Here is a 13,773-nt window from a genome sequence, read left to right as displayed (position 1 = left end):
ATTGTACTCTTTGTCAAAACCTATAAAATTATGTGGTTCAAAGTATAAACTGTAAACTATAGACTATGGTTAGTAGCAATGCTTTAATATGTGGTCCTCAATTGTAACAAGTGTGTCACACAAATGAAAGATGTTGTTAATGGGGGAAATGTAAGAGGAGGAAGGGTCAGGTACATGGGAAACCCCTACATTTTCTATGTAACGCATGTAATCTATAGCTTTAAAAATAATAATAAATCAGTGAAAAGAGCAAAGTAGGAGGACTCACACTTCCTGAACTTTAAAGCTACAGTGGTCATTTATTGGTGTAAATATAGACAAATTGATTAATAGAATTAAGAGTTCAGAAATAGACTGTCATCTCTATTGTCAACTCATTTTTTAAAAACGAATGAAGTCTACTTTACTGGGACAAAACAGTCTCTTCAACAAATGTTGCTGGGAGAACTGGATATCCATAACCAAAAAAATGAAAGCAGACCTCCATCTCATTCTCTATGCAAGAATCAACTCAAAATGGATCAAATACCTAAATATAAAAGCCAGGATCATAAAACTCTCAGAAGAAAATGCAGGGAAACAACTTCAAGATCTTGTGGTAGGTAGGGTTGTCTTAAACCTTACACAATGCATGAGCAATGAAAGATAAATTAGATAAATGGAATCTCCTCAAAATTAAACAATTTTGCACCTCAAGGGACTTTGTAAAGAGGGTGAAAAGGCAACCAACTCAATGGGAGAAAAATATTTGGAAATCACATATCTGATAAGGATTTAATATCCATGATATATAAAGAGATCCTACAACTCAACAATAAAATGACAAATGACCCAAGTAAAAAATAGGCAAGAGACATGAATAGACTTTTTCCCAAAGAAAAATACAAAATGGTGAAAAAACACATGAAAAAATATTCAACATCACTAGCTATTGGGTAAATGCAAAACAAAGCTAAAATGAGCTATTAAAAAGACAGAAAACTACTAGTGTTGGAGAAGATGTGGAGAGATGGAAAGAGTTATTCACTGTTGGTAGGAATATAGAATGGTATAGCCACTGTTTAAGACTGGTGGTTCCTAAGTAAGTTAAATATAGATCTACTATGTGATAACAAAACCATTACTAGGTAGATTACCAAGAAGAACTGAGAGCAGTGACACAGAGAGACATCTACACACCAATGTTTATAGAAGCATTATTCACAATTGCCAAAGATGGAAACAATCCAGGTGTCCATCAACTGATGAATGGATAAACAAATTGTGGTATATACATAGAATGGAATATTATTCAGCTGTAGGAAGAAATGATGTCATAAAGCATATGACAAAATGAATGAGGCTGGAGGATATTATGTCGAGTGAAGCAAGCCAGACACAAAAGAGCAAACATGATTTTTTTGAACTGTTATGAACTAAATAAAATGAGCATACTCATGGAGTTAATAACTAGAATATAGGTCACCATAAAATAGAATGAGGTTAGGGAAAAACTGAAGTCTAGTCTGTACAGAATTGGTAAATAAGTTGTTTGTAAATCTTTGGAAATGAATAGAAATGGTGAAAGTTCATCACAGTGTTTGTAATTAGCAGTGCTAATATGTAAGTGTGAGAGTGGTTGAAAGGGACCTGTATATCACTAGAAGGAAAGTTAAAAATGAAACAGGGGACTGTATAGCATAGTGAACCCTCATGTGAAAAATGAATATCATTAATAGTACATATACAAGAATGTTTTTCTCTGAAACACAACACATGTACCTTAATGTTACAACATGTTAGTTATCAGGGTGATATTTGGGCAAAAATACAACCAAAGAAACTATGCAGTCATGTATGGCAGGGGGAAGGATAGAAAGATTGAGAGGTGACTCTTTAGATGTAGAATTTTGTTGTTTGTTTTTTGTTGTTTATTATTATTGGAGTAATGAAAATGCTAGTTTGAAGTAATGAATGCATAACTCTGGTTATACCAAATGTCATTGATTGCACACTCTGGACTGATTGTATGGTTTATGAATATGTTTCAATAAAATTAATTTTTTTAAAAACCAAAAAACCTTATCTGTGATTTCCAAATATTTCCTCCAATTGTGTAAGTCATTTTACTTTCATGAAAAATTCCTTTGAGGCACAAAAGTTTTTCATTTTGATTGAAGTCCTATTTATCTATTGTTTCTTTTGCTCCTTGTGCTTTGGGTGTAAAGTCTAGGAAGCCATTACCTAACCGAAGTCCTGAAAATACTTCCCTAGATTTTCTTCTAGGAGTTTTATAGTTAGGGCTCTTCAATTTAGGTATTTGATCCATTTTGAGTTGATTTTTGCTTATGGTGTGAAGTATGAGTCCACATTCACTCTTTTGCAAATGGAGATCCAGGTTCCCCAGAACAATTTGTTGAAAAGAATACTCTTTTCCAGTTCAGTGGCTTTTGCTCCCTTGTTAAAATCAGTTGACCAATGTAAGGGTTGATTTCTGAGCTCTCAATCTGATCCCATTGGCATATTTGTCTGTTCTTATGCCAGTACCATGCTGTTTTGATTACTGTGGTTGGTTTGAATAAGTTTCAAGATCAGGAATTGTGAACCCTCAAACTTCAATTTTCTTTTTCAAGCTGGCCTTGGTATTCAGTGCCACTCACCCTTCCATATAAATTTGATAATTTACTTTTCCATTTCTGAAAAGAAGATTGTTAGAATTTCTGTTGGGATTGCATTGAATCTGTATGTTTCTTTGGGTAGAACTGACATCCTAACAATATTTAATCTTCTAATCCATGACCTCAAAATATCTTTCCATTTATTTAGATCTATTTTCTTTTAGAAATGTTTTGTAGTCTTCTGTAAACAAGCCCTTTATAGCCTTGGTTAGATTTATTCCTAGATAATTGATTCTTTTAGTTTCTATTGAAAAATAAAAACTTGTGTTCTTCTTCTGCTGTTCATCTAAGTATACAGAAACACTCCTGATTTGGGCGTGTTGATCTTGTACCCTGCCACTTTGCTGAATTAATTTATCAGTGCTAGATTTGTTGTAGATTTTGGGGGGATTTTCTGTGTATAGGATTTTATTAGTCAGCCAAAGGGGTGCTGATGCAAAATACCAGAAATTGGTTTTTATAAAGGGTATTTATTTGGGGTAGGAGCTTACAGATACCAGGCCTAAAGCGTAAACTACTTCCCTCACCAAAGTCTATTTGAAGCAAGACGACTGCTGATGTCTGTGAGGGTTCAGGCTTCCTGGGTTCCTGCATTCCTGGGGCTTGCTTTTCTCTGAGTTCAAGGTTTCTTTCTTTCTTGGGCTGGCTTCTCTTTCCACTGTGAGCTTACTTCCCAGAGCACCAGCATCAAACTCCAACATCAAAACTTCAATATCAGAAACCCTCAACTCTGTTCTTTGCCATGTCTTTATCTGTGATTTATTTATGCCCTAATCATAACTCAATCATGCCTAGGTACAGATCAGATTACAAGCACAATCCAATATTTCTTTTTGGAATTCATCAATTATATCAAACTGCTACAAGGATCATGTCATCTACAAATAGGGAAATTTTACTTCTTCCTTTCCAATTTGGATGCCTTTTTTTTTTCTTTTTCTTGCCTAATTGCTCAGGCTAGAACCTCCAGTATAATGCTGAATTACAGTTGTGACAGTGGGCATACTAGTCTTGCTCTTGATAATAGGATAAAAACTTTCAGTATTTCACCATTGATTATGAGGTTAGCTATGGGTTTTCATATATGCCCTTTATCACACTGAGGAAGTTTCCTTCTCTTTCTAGTTTTCAAAGTATTTTTATCAAGAACAGGTGATGAATTTTGTCAAATGTGCTTTTTTTTAACAATTGAGATGATCATGTGAGTTTTCACATTATATTAAAGTAGTGTATTATATATTTTCTCATATTGAAACACCTTTGCATAACTTGGATAAAACCCACTTGATCTTGGTGCACAATTCTTTTAATGTGGTATGGGATTCAATTTGCTAGTATTTTATTGAGAGTTCTACACCTATATTCAGGAGATATTGGACTGTAATTTTCCTTTCTTATGGTATCTTTACTTTGGTATTCTGGTGATCTTGACATAGAATGAATTAAGGTGTATTCCCTGCTCTTCAATTTTTTGGACCTCTTTGAGCAGTATTGTAGTTAACTCTTCTTGGAATGGTAAAGTTCCCCTATGAAGCCATCTGGTCCTGGACTTCTTTGCTGGGAGTTTGATGATTGATTCAGTCTCTTTATTGTTATTGGTTTGTTGAACTTTTATATTTCTTCTTGAGTCAGTGTAGGTAGTGTTTTCCTAGGAATTTGTCCAATTTTCTAGGTCATCTAATTTTTTGTACAGTTGTTCATAGCATCCTCTTATAATCCTTGTTGGAAACTGAAGCACAGTGGCCTCACAAGGAGAGACGTGCTGTCTCCATGGCTACGCTTGCAACCTAAGGAATGCAATAATTAAGAGTTCCCAGCAAATGGGATGAAGTTGTTAAAGGCTGAAAGAAAAGATGAGCACATACCTTTTGTAGTAAATAGAGCACTTAGACTTTGTACCTTGAGATAAGATTTTTTTGAATTCCTTAGACTTTGAGTAATGCTGATAGTTAACTGCATGTTGCTGCTTGTTGTCACATAGGCTACATGTTGCTGCTTGTTGTCATGTAGACTGCCCCTTGTAAACAATAAAGTTATCTGATGAGTCTCTACTCACAGACCCCCTGATCCCAGCTCTCTCATTCTTTTTCTCTCATTCATTCTTTCTTTCTTTCTATCTCTCTGTCTTTCTTTCTCTTTCTTTCATTCCCGATACCCTTCGGGTCCAAATCTCCAACAAATCCTTTTTATTCCAGTGTGTTCAGTAGTAAAGTCCCCCTTTTCATTTCTGATTTTAGTCATTTTTTCACTTTGCCAGTCTAGCTAAAAGTTTGTCAATTTCATTGATCCTTTCAAAGAACCAAGTTTTTGTTTTATTGATTCTACTGTTTTTTAATCATCTATTTCATTTATCTCCACTCTAATCTTTATTTCCTTCTTTCTTCTTGCTTTTGGTTTAGTTTGCTCTTTTTCTAGTTCTTCTAGTTTTGAGGTGACATTTCTGATTTGAAATCTTTCTTCTTTCTTGATGTAAGCATTTAGAGCTATACATTTCCCTCTTAGCACTGCCTTTACCCTAAGTTTTGGTATGTTGTATTTTGATTTTCATTAGCCCCAAGATATTTATTTACTAATATCCCTTGTAATTTGACCTTTAATCCATTGGTTGTTTGAGTATATTTTAAAATGTCCATATATTATGAATTTTCCATTTCTCCCTCTGTTATTGATTCCTAGCTTCATTCCATTATGGTCAGAGGACATATACTGTATGATTTCAATTTTTTAAATTTACTGAGACTCATTTTGTGACCTAAGATATCATCTATCCTAGAATATGATTGATGTGCACTTAAGAATGTGTATTCTGTTGTTGTTGGGTGAAGTGTTCTTTATGTCTTAGGTCTAGCTGGTTCAGATATCATTCAACACTTCTATTTCCTTATTGATCTTCTGTCTAGGTATTCTATTCATTATTGAAAGTGGTGTTTTAAATTCTACTACTACTTATTTAGAACCATCAGTTTCTCTCTGTCAGCATTTGCTTCATATATTTTGGGGCTCTGCTGTTAGGTACATATATATTTATAATTTTTACATCTTCTTGCTGCATTGACCCATTTATCAGTATATAATAACTGTCTTTGTCCCTTGTTACTGGTTTTTACTCAGTCTATTTTATCTGTTTTAGCATAGCTAGTATCTTGTAGACAGCATATAATGGGATCATATTCGTTTATCCATTCTGCCAATCTCTGCCTTTTGACTGGAGAATTGAATCCATTTATATTTAAAGTCACTACTGATTATGCAGGACTTCTGCAATTTGTTATTTAGTCTTTGTAAGTCTTATACATTTTTGACTCTCAATTCTTCTGTTATTGTGTAATTTCAGAATTTGATTTTTCATATGTACTATATGATTCCCATTCATTTCTATCAATATATTTTTCATAAATTTCCTTGTTGTTACCTTGGGGTCAGAACTTAACATCCTAAATATATAGCAATCCTGTTTGGTTTGATACCAACTTGAATTCAGTAGTACATACATATACTTTTCCTATATTACTATACCCCTCTGACCCACCCACCCTTTTTGTATTTGTTACAAATTATATCTTTGTATATTGTATGTCCAAAACCACAGACTTAACATTAATTTCATGTATTGCATTTTGGCATCTGTAGAAAGATGTGGAGTTACATACCAAACAATAAAATTCAATAGTACTGGCATTTTTAATTACCCAGATTGTTACCTTTACTGCAGGTCTTTACTTCTTTATCTTGCTTTGAAACACTGTTAGTGTCCTTTCCTTTAAGTCCCTTTAGTATTGCTTGTAGCACAGGTCTAGTCATGACAAACTCCCTCAGCTTTTTTTTTTTTTTTTTTTTAACCTGGGAAGATCTTAATCTCTCCCTCAATTTTGAAAGAAAGTCCCACCAAATAAAAATTTCTTGATTGGTAGTTGTTTTCTTTCAGCACTTTAAGTCAACCCACTGCTATCTTGGCTTGATGGTTTCTGATGCTTTCTCCCTTGTACATAACACATTGCTTGCCTCTTGAAGCTTTCATAATTCTCTCCTTGTCCTTTGCATTCAACAATTTGATCAGTGTATTGGTTTCAAGGCTGCTCTAAGAAGATACCATGAAACAGGTTAGCTTTAAACAATGGTAATTTATTAGTTTACAGTTTTGAAGCTGTGAGAATGTCCAAATTAAAACATCAAGGTTAAACTTTCTTCCCAAAGACGAGCTGCTGGCAATCCATGACTCCTCTGCCCCATGGCAAGGTACATGGTGGCATCTGCTGGTCTCTCCCTTCTCTTTCAGGTTTCATTGCATTTAGCTTCTTGCTTCCATTGCTTTCTCTTTCTCTTTCTGTATTCAATCCATTTATAAAGGACTCCAGTAAGAGGATTAAGTCCCATCCTTAGTGAGGTGGGTCATGCCTTACCTGAAGTAGCCTCAAGATCCTTCTTACAATGGGTTCACATCCACAGGAATGGGTTAGCTTTAAGAACATGATTTCCTGGGGGGTATGTATGGTTCCGAATTACCACAATCAGTATGTGATGGGGCATAAGTTTCTTCACATTTATCCTGTTTGGTGTTCTCTGGGCTTCTTGGATGTACATATTCATGTTTTTTGCTAAGTTTGGGGGGTCCTTTGTAATTATTTCTTTGAATATTCCTCCTGCCCCTTCTCTTTCTTGAACTCCCCTAATGTACATATTGGTACATTGGATGGTGTCTCCCACTTCTCTCTCAGGCTATTTTCGCTTTTTACAATTTTTTCTTTCTGTTCCTCATCCTGACTCCTTTCAATTGTCTTGACTTTGAGTTTGCTGATTCTTTCTTCTTCCAGCTTCATCTGCTACTGAAACCCTCTTGAGATTTTTTCATCTCAATTATTGTGGTCTTCAATTCTAGTAGTTCTTTTTTGTTCCTTTGTAACTTTATGTCTTTTTTTAGAACTTCAGATTGTTCATTGTTTTCCTGCTATCATATCTCATTCTTTCTCTTTATTTTCCTTATGCTCTTGAGGATATTGAATATCATTTTCTTTTCCATTCTTTGTCTAGTAAATCCACAATCTGATAATCTTCGTTGATGTTTTCTGGATATTTATCCTCTTCCTTTGAGTGGGCCATCGTTACCTGTTTCTTTGTCTTGTAATCACTTGTTGCATACTGTACATTCTAATATTTTAAAATATTAGATTAATTAGATTTATTCCCTGAGAGTCTGTTTCTTGAGTTTGTAACCACCAGTGATATGACAAAGATTTTCTTGAGTGTCCACCCTCCTATCAGTAAGATCCACCCAAGGCAAAGTGAAGGGACTTTCCTGTTTTTTTTTTTCTGGGCTTGTGTCTTGTCCTGATCCTGTGCTTGCTAATAGCGTTAGGAGTTTCCCTATTTACAATTTGAATGTCTCGTCTATTTCCCAGGAGACAGACTATCTCCTTCTCCCAGTTGTTCCACTGCTGGGCTTAAAGCTCTTGCCCTCCCTTGCAAGTAAATTTGAATATGTATGCTAACATATTATTATATCTTTGAAACTCTAATTATAACCAGGGATTACAAATCTTTAGGAAAAGAAGCCTTTTTCTGCAGCTTTCCTGGCTTATTTCTGTCTAGCAATTAGAAATTTTGTCATGATAAATAGCATATATTTATGAAGTTTCATAAATTAATGATAGTATAACTTTTCCACTTAAAGAATGAATCTTTAATACTGGTCTATCGATACAGTAGATTTCTTGTACTCCAGTGACTTGATTATTCACTTGTCAATTAGTGTAGCAGAAAAAAGCAAACTCTAATGCAAGTTTCATAACTTGGAATTTAATTGGGAAGAATCTAGGTTTAAATTTATAAAAATGAAATGGGAAGTGTATCATCTCTTGAAATAAAAGAGAAAGTCAATCAAATATGAGTTTCATGGGTATTTTCTTGCCTCATACCCACTTTAAGGATGTATACAAATTGCAAGATAATTGCACTTGCTTACTGACCATTCTAAAATGGTGCAAACTAGCTTTACAATTTTCATTTTTTTCTTTGCCTAAAAAACTATAGTGTAAAAATACTATTAAATAAAACAACTGAGAAAGGATAGGTAAATAAGTTTTTATTAGACATGAGTAATATTCATTTATTTCAGTTTTAAGATAATGGCATGACATTTATTGCTAATTTAATATATTATCTGTTTTTTCTTCTTCTACATATAAACTTCAATGAAGCACATAATTTAAAATCCGATAGAAAATTAATATTTTTCCCAATATCTCTATTTTACATATGTATAAACCAAGGTCCAGCAGTATGATGAACTAGGTTATACAGTGTATTATGCTGGGGCTATATAGTTTCACAGCAAAGACTGGAAATCCACTCCTCTGACTTCTCCAGCTGGGCTCTTTCCACCAGAATGAAATACTGAAACATTATTTTAGTTGCAGAAATTCTTGTTCCAATCACTTACTAGGTGACAGGCTATTACCTTAACAGATAAAAGTGGGACTCTACTGATTGAGATACAGAATTAGAAAGCTCTTCATGGAACCAGTTGGGTCTTTGTGAAACTGCTGGAAGAGGCACAGCATTGAAACTCACACTTGCAAACCTTGGGTGCATTCCTCATAATGTGCACTTGTAACAATTCCTACATAATCATTATTTTCAAAAGTAATGTGATTTAAATCAGTCATCAATAACTGTCTCCCACCTTGTGTGTTTAAATCTTAATTATTAGCATTTAATCATATTTCTAACTTGATTGTAGAGCCTACTCTGAGAAGTATTATATATAGTTATGTAGGAAGTTGTTTGTTTATAATTTCAGAGTATATTTTTATTTATTTGGCACACTGCCATTCCATATGCATGTATGATTAATATACATATGAAAAAAATGACAAAGATGACAAGTTTTATTCTATATTGCCAAATTCCTACCTTTTTATTACATTATCGAGTTCGATATATGTTTTTTAAAGCAAAAATGGAACTGCAAATGTAATAAATTTAGAGTCTCCAAGTTTGAGTAACTATAGCCTTTATCTAAAACGCTAAAACTCTAGATGAAAAATACTCTTTTGGTTTCCCTACAGCAACAACCGAACATCATTAACCTCTTTTTTTTTTTGTATCAGCTACACAGAACTCTGCTATCATTTAAGCATGCTGTGAACTAAGACTTTATATTATAATCTATTTTTACCTATTCTTGAAATATTTCTTAAAGTAAGACTCAGTTTTCATGTACATACTTCATGATGAGGCTCCATCCATCCACTATGAACTATGAAGTCAAAGACAGTGCTAGATGGGACTCAGAGAGTGCAAACAGAGTAGAATGAGAGAAATGAGAAGAGGCAAACAGGATATTGAGAAAGTGTCTCATTTGAGCTGAGCCTTAAAGAATGCAAGGAAGTTAGTTTGATGAAAAAGGGAAAGACTATGGGGAGGGGAAACACCATTTGCAAAAATACAGCAGTAAGGAAGAATAAGGTCATGGTCAAGAAACTAAAATAAAAATCAGCATGACCAAATACAGGAATCTGGTAAAAGGTAGCAAAGGTGAAGCTAAGACATAGGCAGGGTCAGAAAAATGAAGTGTCATATATCCATGCTGAGGAACTTAGATTTTATCCTGAAGACAACAGGGAAGGTATTGGAGAATGAAGCGAGAGAGAAATCAGATGTGTGTCTTTCTAAAGATTTTTAGAAAGATCCTTCTGAAAGGAAGTATGGAAGACAAGATCAGAGAATATGGCAGAGGGGGGCTATTGTAAGCCAGAAGTGATTATGGTTTGAATTAAGATGAGGGAGAAATTTCAGAAACACTGGGGAGGTAAACCAAAAGAACTGGTTGGTAGATTGGTTATGAGGAATACCAGGGAACAAATCCAGAGTAACTCACGTGTGGTTCCATTGACCTGTGAAGGCAAACATGAAGGGGCCCCTTTGGGTGAGAAGAGGATAAAGTCATCTATGGACATGTTGGATTCCAGATGCCTATGAGTTTTATAACCTTCAAGGCATACAGGATACCAACGGGTTCCACAGATCAGGAGAGGAAAGTAGAAGACTTGGCAATGTGTGAATGTTCAGATAGTAGTTAGAACTATAGAGACAATGAAATGTCCAAGGAGAGAGTATTATGAGAAGAAAAGAGGGCTACAAACATATCCTGGGGAAGCACTAGCATTTAAGAGGTGACTTAGTTTTAAATAGCCTACCACAAATGGTCCAAGTGAAAGGAGAAATGTATAGACAGTAAAATGGAGGGGAGTGGGGGATGGGCAGCAATAGAATGGAATTGAAAGGACTTGAAAAGTAATTTTTACACTTCATCTCTTTTACTTAGAGAGAGAATATAAGCCATTCCACAAATGGTAATTTACAATTGTTAATATACATTAATATTCACTTGTTCAACCTGGTAACCATGATTCAGAGAAGCAGATGCTGCTCTTCCTAGGTTGAAAAGCCACATTTTCCTACCTGGATACCAGCACTGCTAATTATGCAAATTATATGACCTTACATTTATCTGGTCATTACAATCTTAGTTTACATAAAATTACATTTATTAAAATGCCACTATGAAAGAGACTACATACATATGTATACATATATATATGAGTGTGTATAATTTTAACAAATGTATCAGAATACTGCTTGAAAGCTGTCACTTTGGGGATAAATATAATTTTTCTTTATATACCATTATGCAAAATATTTTAGAATTTCTTTATAAACAATTACAAGTGAGGAATATCACAGAGTTTAATTTTTGGAAATAGCTATGTCAATCAGAGTTAAGTCTAATGAAACACGCACACAGAGGCCATGATTTCTCACATCAAAAACAAGATATGACTGGTAAGAAGATATGGGAAAAATAGGTTATACCTTGCATAGTATGATGTCATTTTTAAAACAAATATTTTTCTACAGATATAGAATGATTTTCATTGTATTCTCTATGTTTTTGTCTTTGTTACAGTAACCATCTATTACTTTTTAAAAATCAGAAAGAATGCTATTTTTATATTGGGGGAAAAAAGGATGTATACAAAAATTATCTTAGAGACTTGCCACTCAGGTAATTCTAAAAGAGAACTTCCATAAATAATTTTTTTTTTTTTTTGCAAAAGATGCCCTCTAAAGTAAATATAGATCTTTACAGGGTAAGTACCTTAAGGTCACTATCCATTTAAGTTCTCACATACTTGTTTAATAGAAAAGGATTAGGAAAAATGTATACAAAGGTAGTGACACTATCTCTGGGAACATTAAATAGGTGCTTTTTATATAGTTTTCTTGTTTCTATTTTCTGATTTTAAAAATTGAACAGGCACTGTTTTGGATTATGAAAAATAAATTTGGTTTTAATATTTTAAAATGTAGTAATATTGGAAAGGAATACTTTCCTCTGAAAATCAATATATCTTACTATTTTATAAAAACACATACATAGTTATTACATCAGCTCACAACTTATAAGATATATCTACTTTTGTCTATTCTGTGCCCTTAGAGATTTATATTTAAGTAAAATGAGGACAATATCTAATTATTATGATTTAATTTCTAAATGCTCCAGTTGGTTGCTCAATGATGATCAAATACTTTAGTCAACAGATGACACAGTCTGCATGAAGGCTTCCAAGGAAGTGTGTAATTATAAGGAGGCCAAACTGGGAGGCATGTAATGGTCAACCTAGGTAAGCAAGGTTCAGCTGGTCGTCATTGGATGGATTTACTCTCCTCCTCCTCCTATTTGTTCTCTCCCAACTACGTCTAAGCACAATTGTATACCTTTAAGAATTGTGAGACCATAGGGATTTACATTGATACTTATGTACTTTAAGACTCAATTTCAGAGTCACATTTTTCCAGAATCAGTTTCCTAATACCTGGGTCGAAATGTCTAGTTATTGTTTCCTTTTAAAGCAAATGACTTAAATGAAAATATAAATATATACCTGCAATGACCATGACAAATTCAAGTTTTGAAAATAAAAAAATGTCTGTATAAAGGTGGTATATTTTTAAATATATACCTGCAAATCTATTTAATCAACAGGCAGCCCTGCAAACAAATGTCAAGAAAATCTAAAGATCATAACTTCAGTGATCTGCTGCCACATAAATCAAGAAGACTAAAAATCTCAGATTTCACTTTTTATTCTCAAAATAAACATTGCATTTTCTATTTTCTCTGAGAACAAAAAAATGTATTTAACCACGCACCATAGTTTTAAAAAAACTAATCTATTTCAATACTAGATGTTTTTAAATTTTTGGATAAAATACAGATTAAAAAAGATTAATAAATTCAGAAGAAAATAAACTTTTCTTATGAGGAAGGACTTGATGTCAACTTTTACAGCATATCTGCCTCTATAATTAACAGCTTGGCAAAGAGTACCAAAAAGAATTTACCATACCTGATTCTTTACACTGGCATATCTTTTCAGGTGCTTTATAAATTCTGGTCGAGAAGTGTTTCGTGCAATTATAAGAGCCATACTTCCATTATTTAATCTGGAATTAAACATTGTATATATTGTTAAGTTTATAATAGACTGTATAAAATTAACTGTCATTCCTTTTAACAAATATAATGTTTACGAGAAGTTTTGGGCAAGATAGAGATATCATTGCCACATTAAATTTACCTGAAATTCTTAAACTATATTGCTCTGTTCTTTTATAAATGATGTAGCCTTTCAAATCAGTTTTATTAAACAATTGTCTTCCTCCTCAACAACTCTTATATTAAGGGACTTTTTAAGAATGAACTACCATGCATCCTACTCATTTCAAGCCACAATTGATACTCCAATGTAATTAGTTGGGAATTCTAAGTGTGAAATCATGATGTTTTTTAAACATGTATTAAAAATAGTTGATAAATGTAAATGGTATAAGGAAGAATGCAACACTTTCTAAAATCTACATTGTGATTTAAATATTTATTTTTAGACAGGAATTCTAAGTGGTATAGGAAACTAAATAAATCAAATTGGCCCTTGGATGAATGAAATAGAAGGAATAAATGTCACCATAACATGTTCAAGTTAAATAACAGAGCATTTTAATCTTTCACAACTCTTCTGTTCAATATAAGAGACCAAAAAATTCAGGGGTG

General features: G+C 33.5%; 1 protein-coding gene across 4 annotated transcripts in view; it reads right to left on the bottom strand.

Moving 5' to 3' along the window:
- Positions 1-13,773, bottom strand: part of CERKL (CERK like autophagy regulator) — a 198,448-nt gene that overhangs the window by 24,297 nt on the left and 160,378 nt on the right. For all 4 annotated transcript variants that reach the window (XM_004476869.5, XM_004476870.5, XM_004476873.5 and 1 more), the window contains one exon: positions 13,070-13,166. In XM_004476869.5, coding sequence (XP_004476926.2) covers positions 13,070-13,166 — 97 coding nt within the window. The remainder of the gene's footprint in view (positions 1-13,069; positions 13,167-13,773) is intronic.

This window comes from Dasypus novemcinctus, chromosome 7, assembly GCF_030445035.2.
Source record: "Dasypus novemcinctus isolate mDasNov1 chromosome 7, mDasNov1.1.hap2, whole genome shotgun sequence".
Lineage (NCBI taxonomy): Eukaryota > Metazoa > Chordata > Mammalia > Cingulata > Dasypodidae > Dasypus > Dasypus novemcinctus.
The sequence above is the reverse complement of the archived record's forward strand: the minus strand, read 5'-3'. Positions and strand labels throughout refer to the sequence as shown.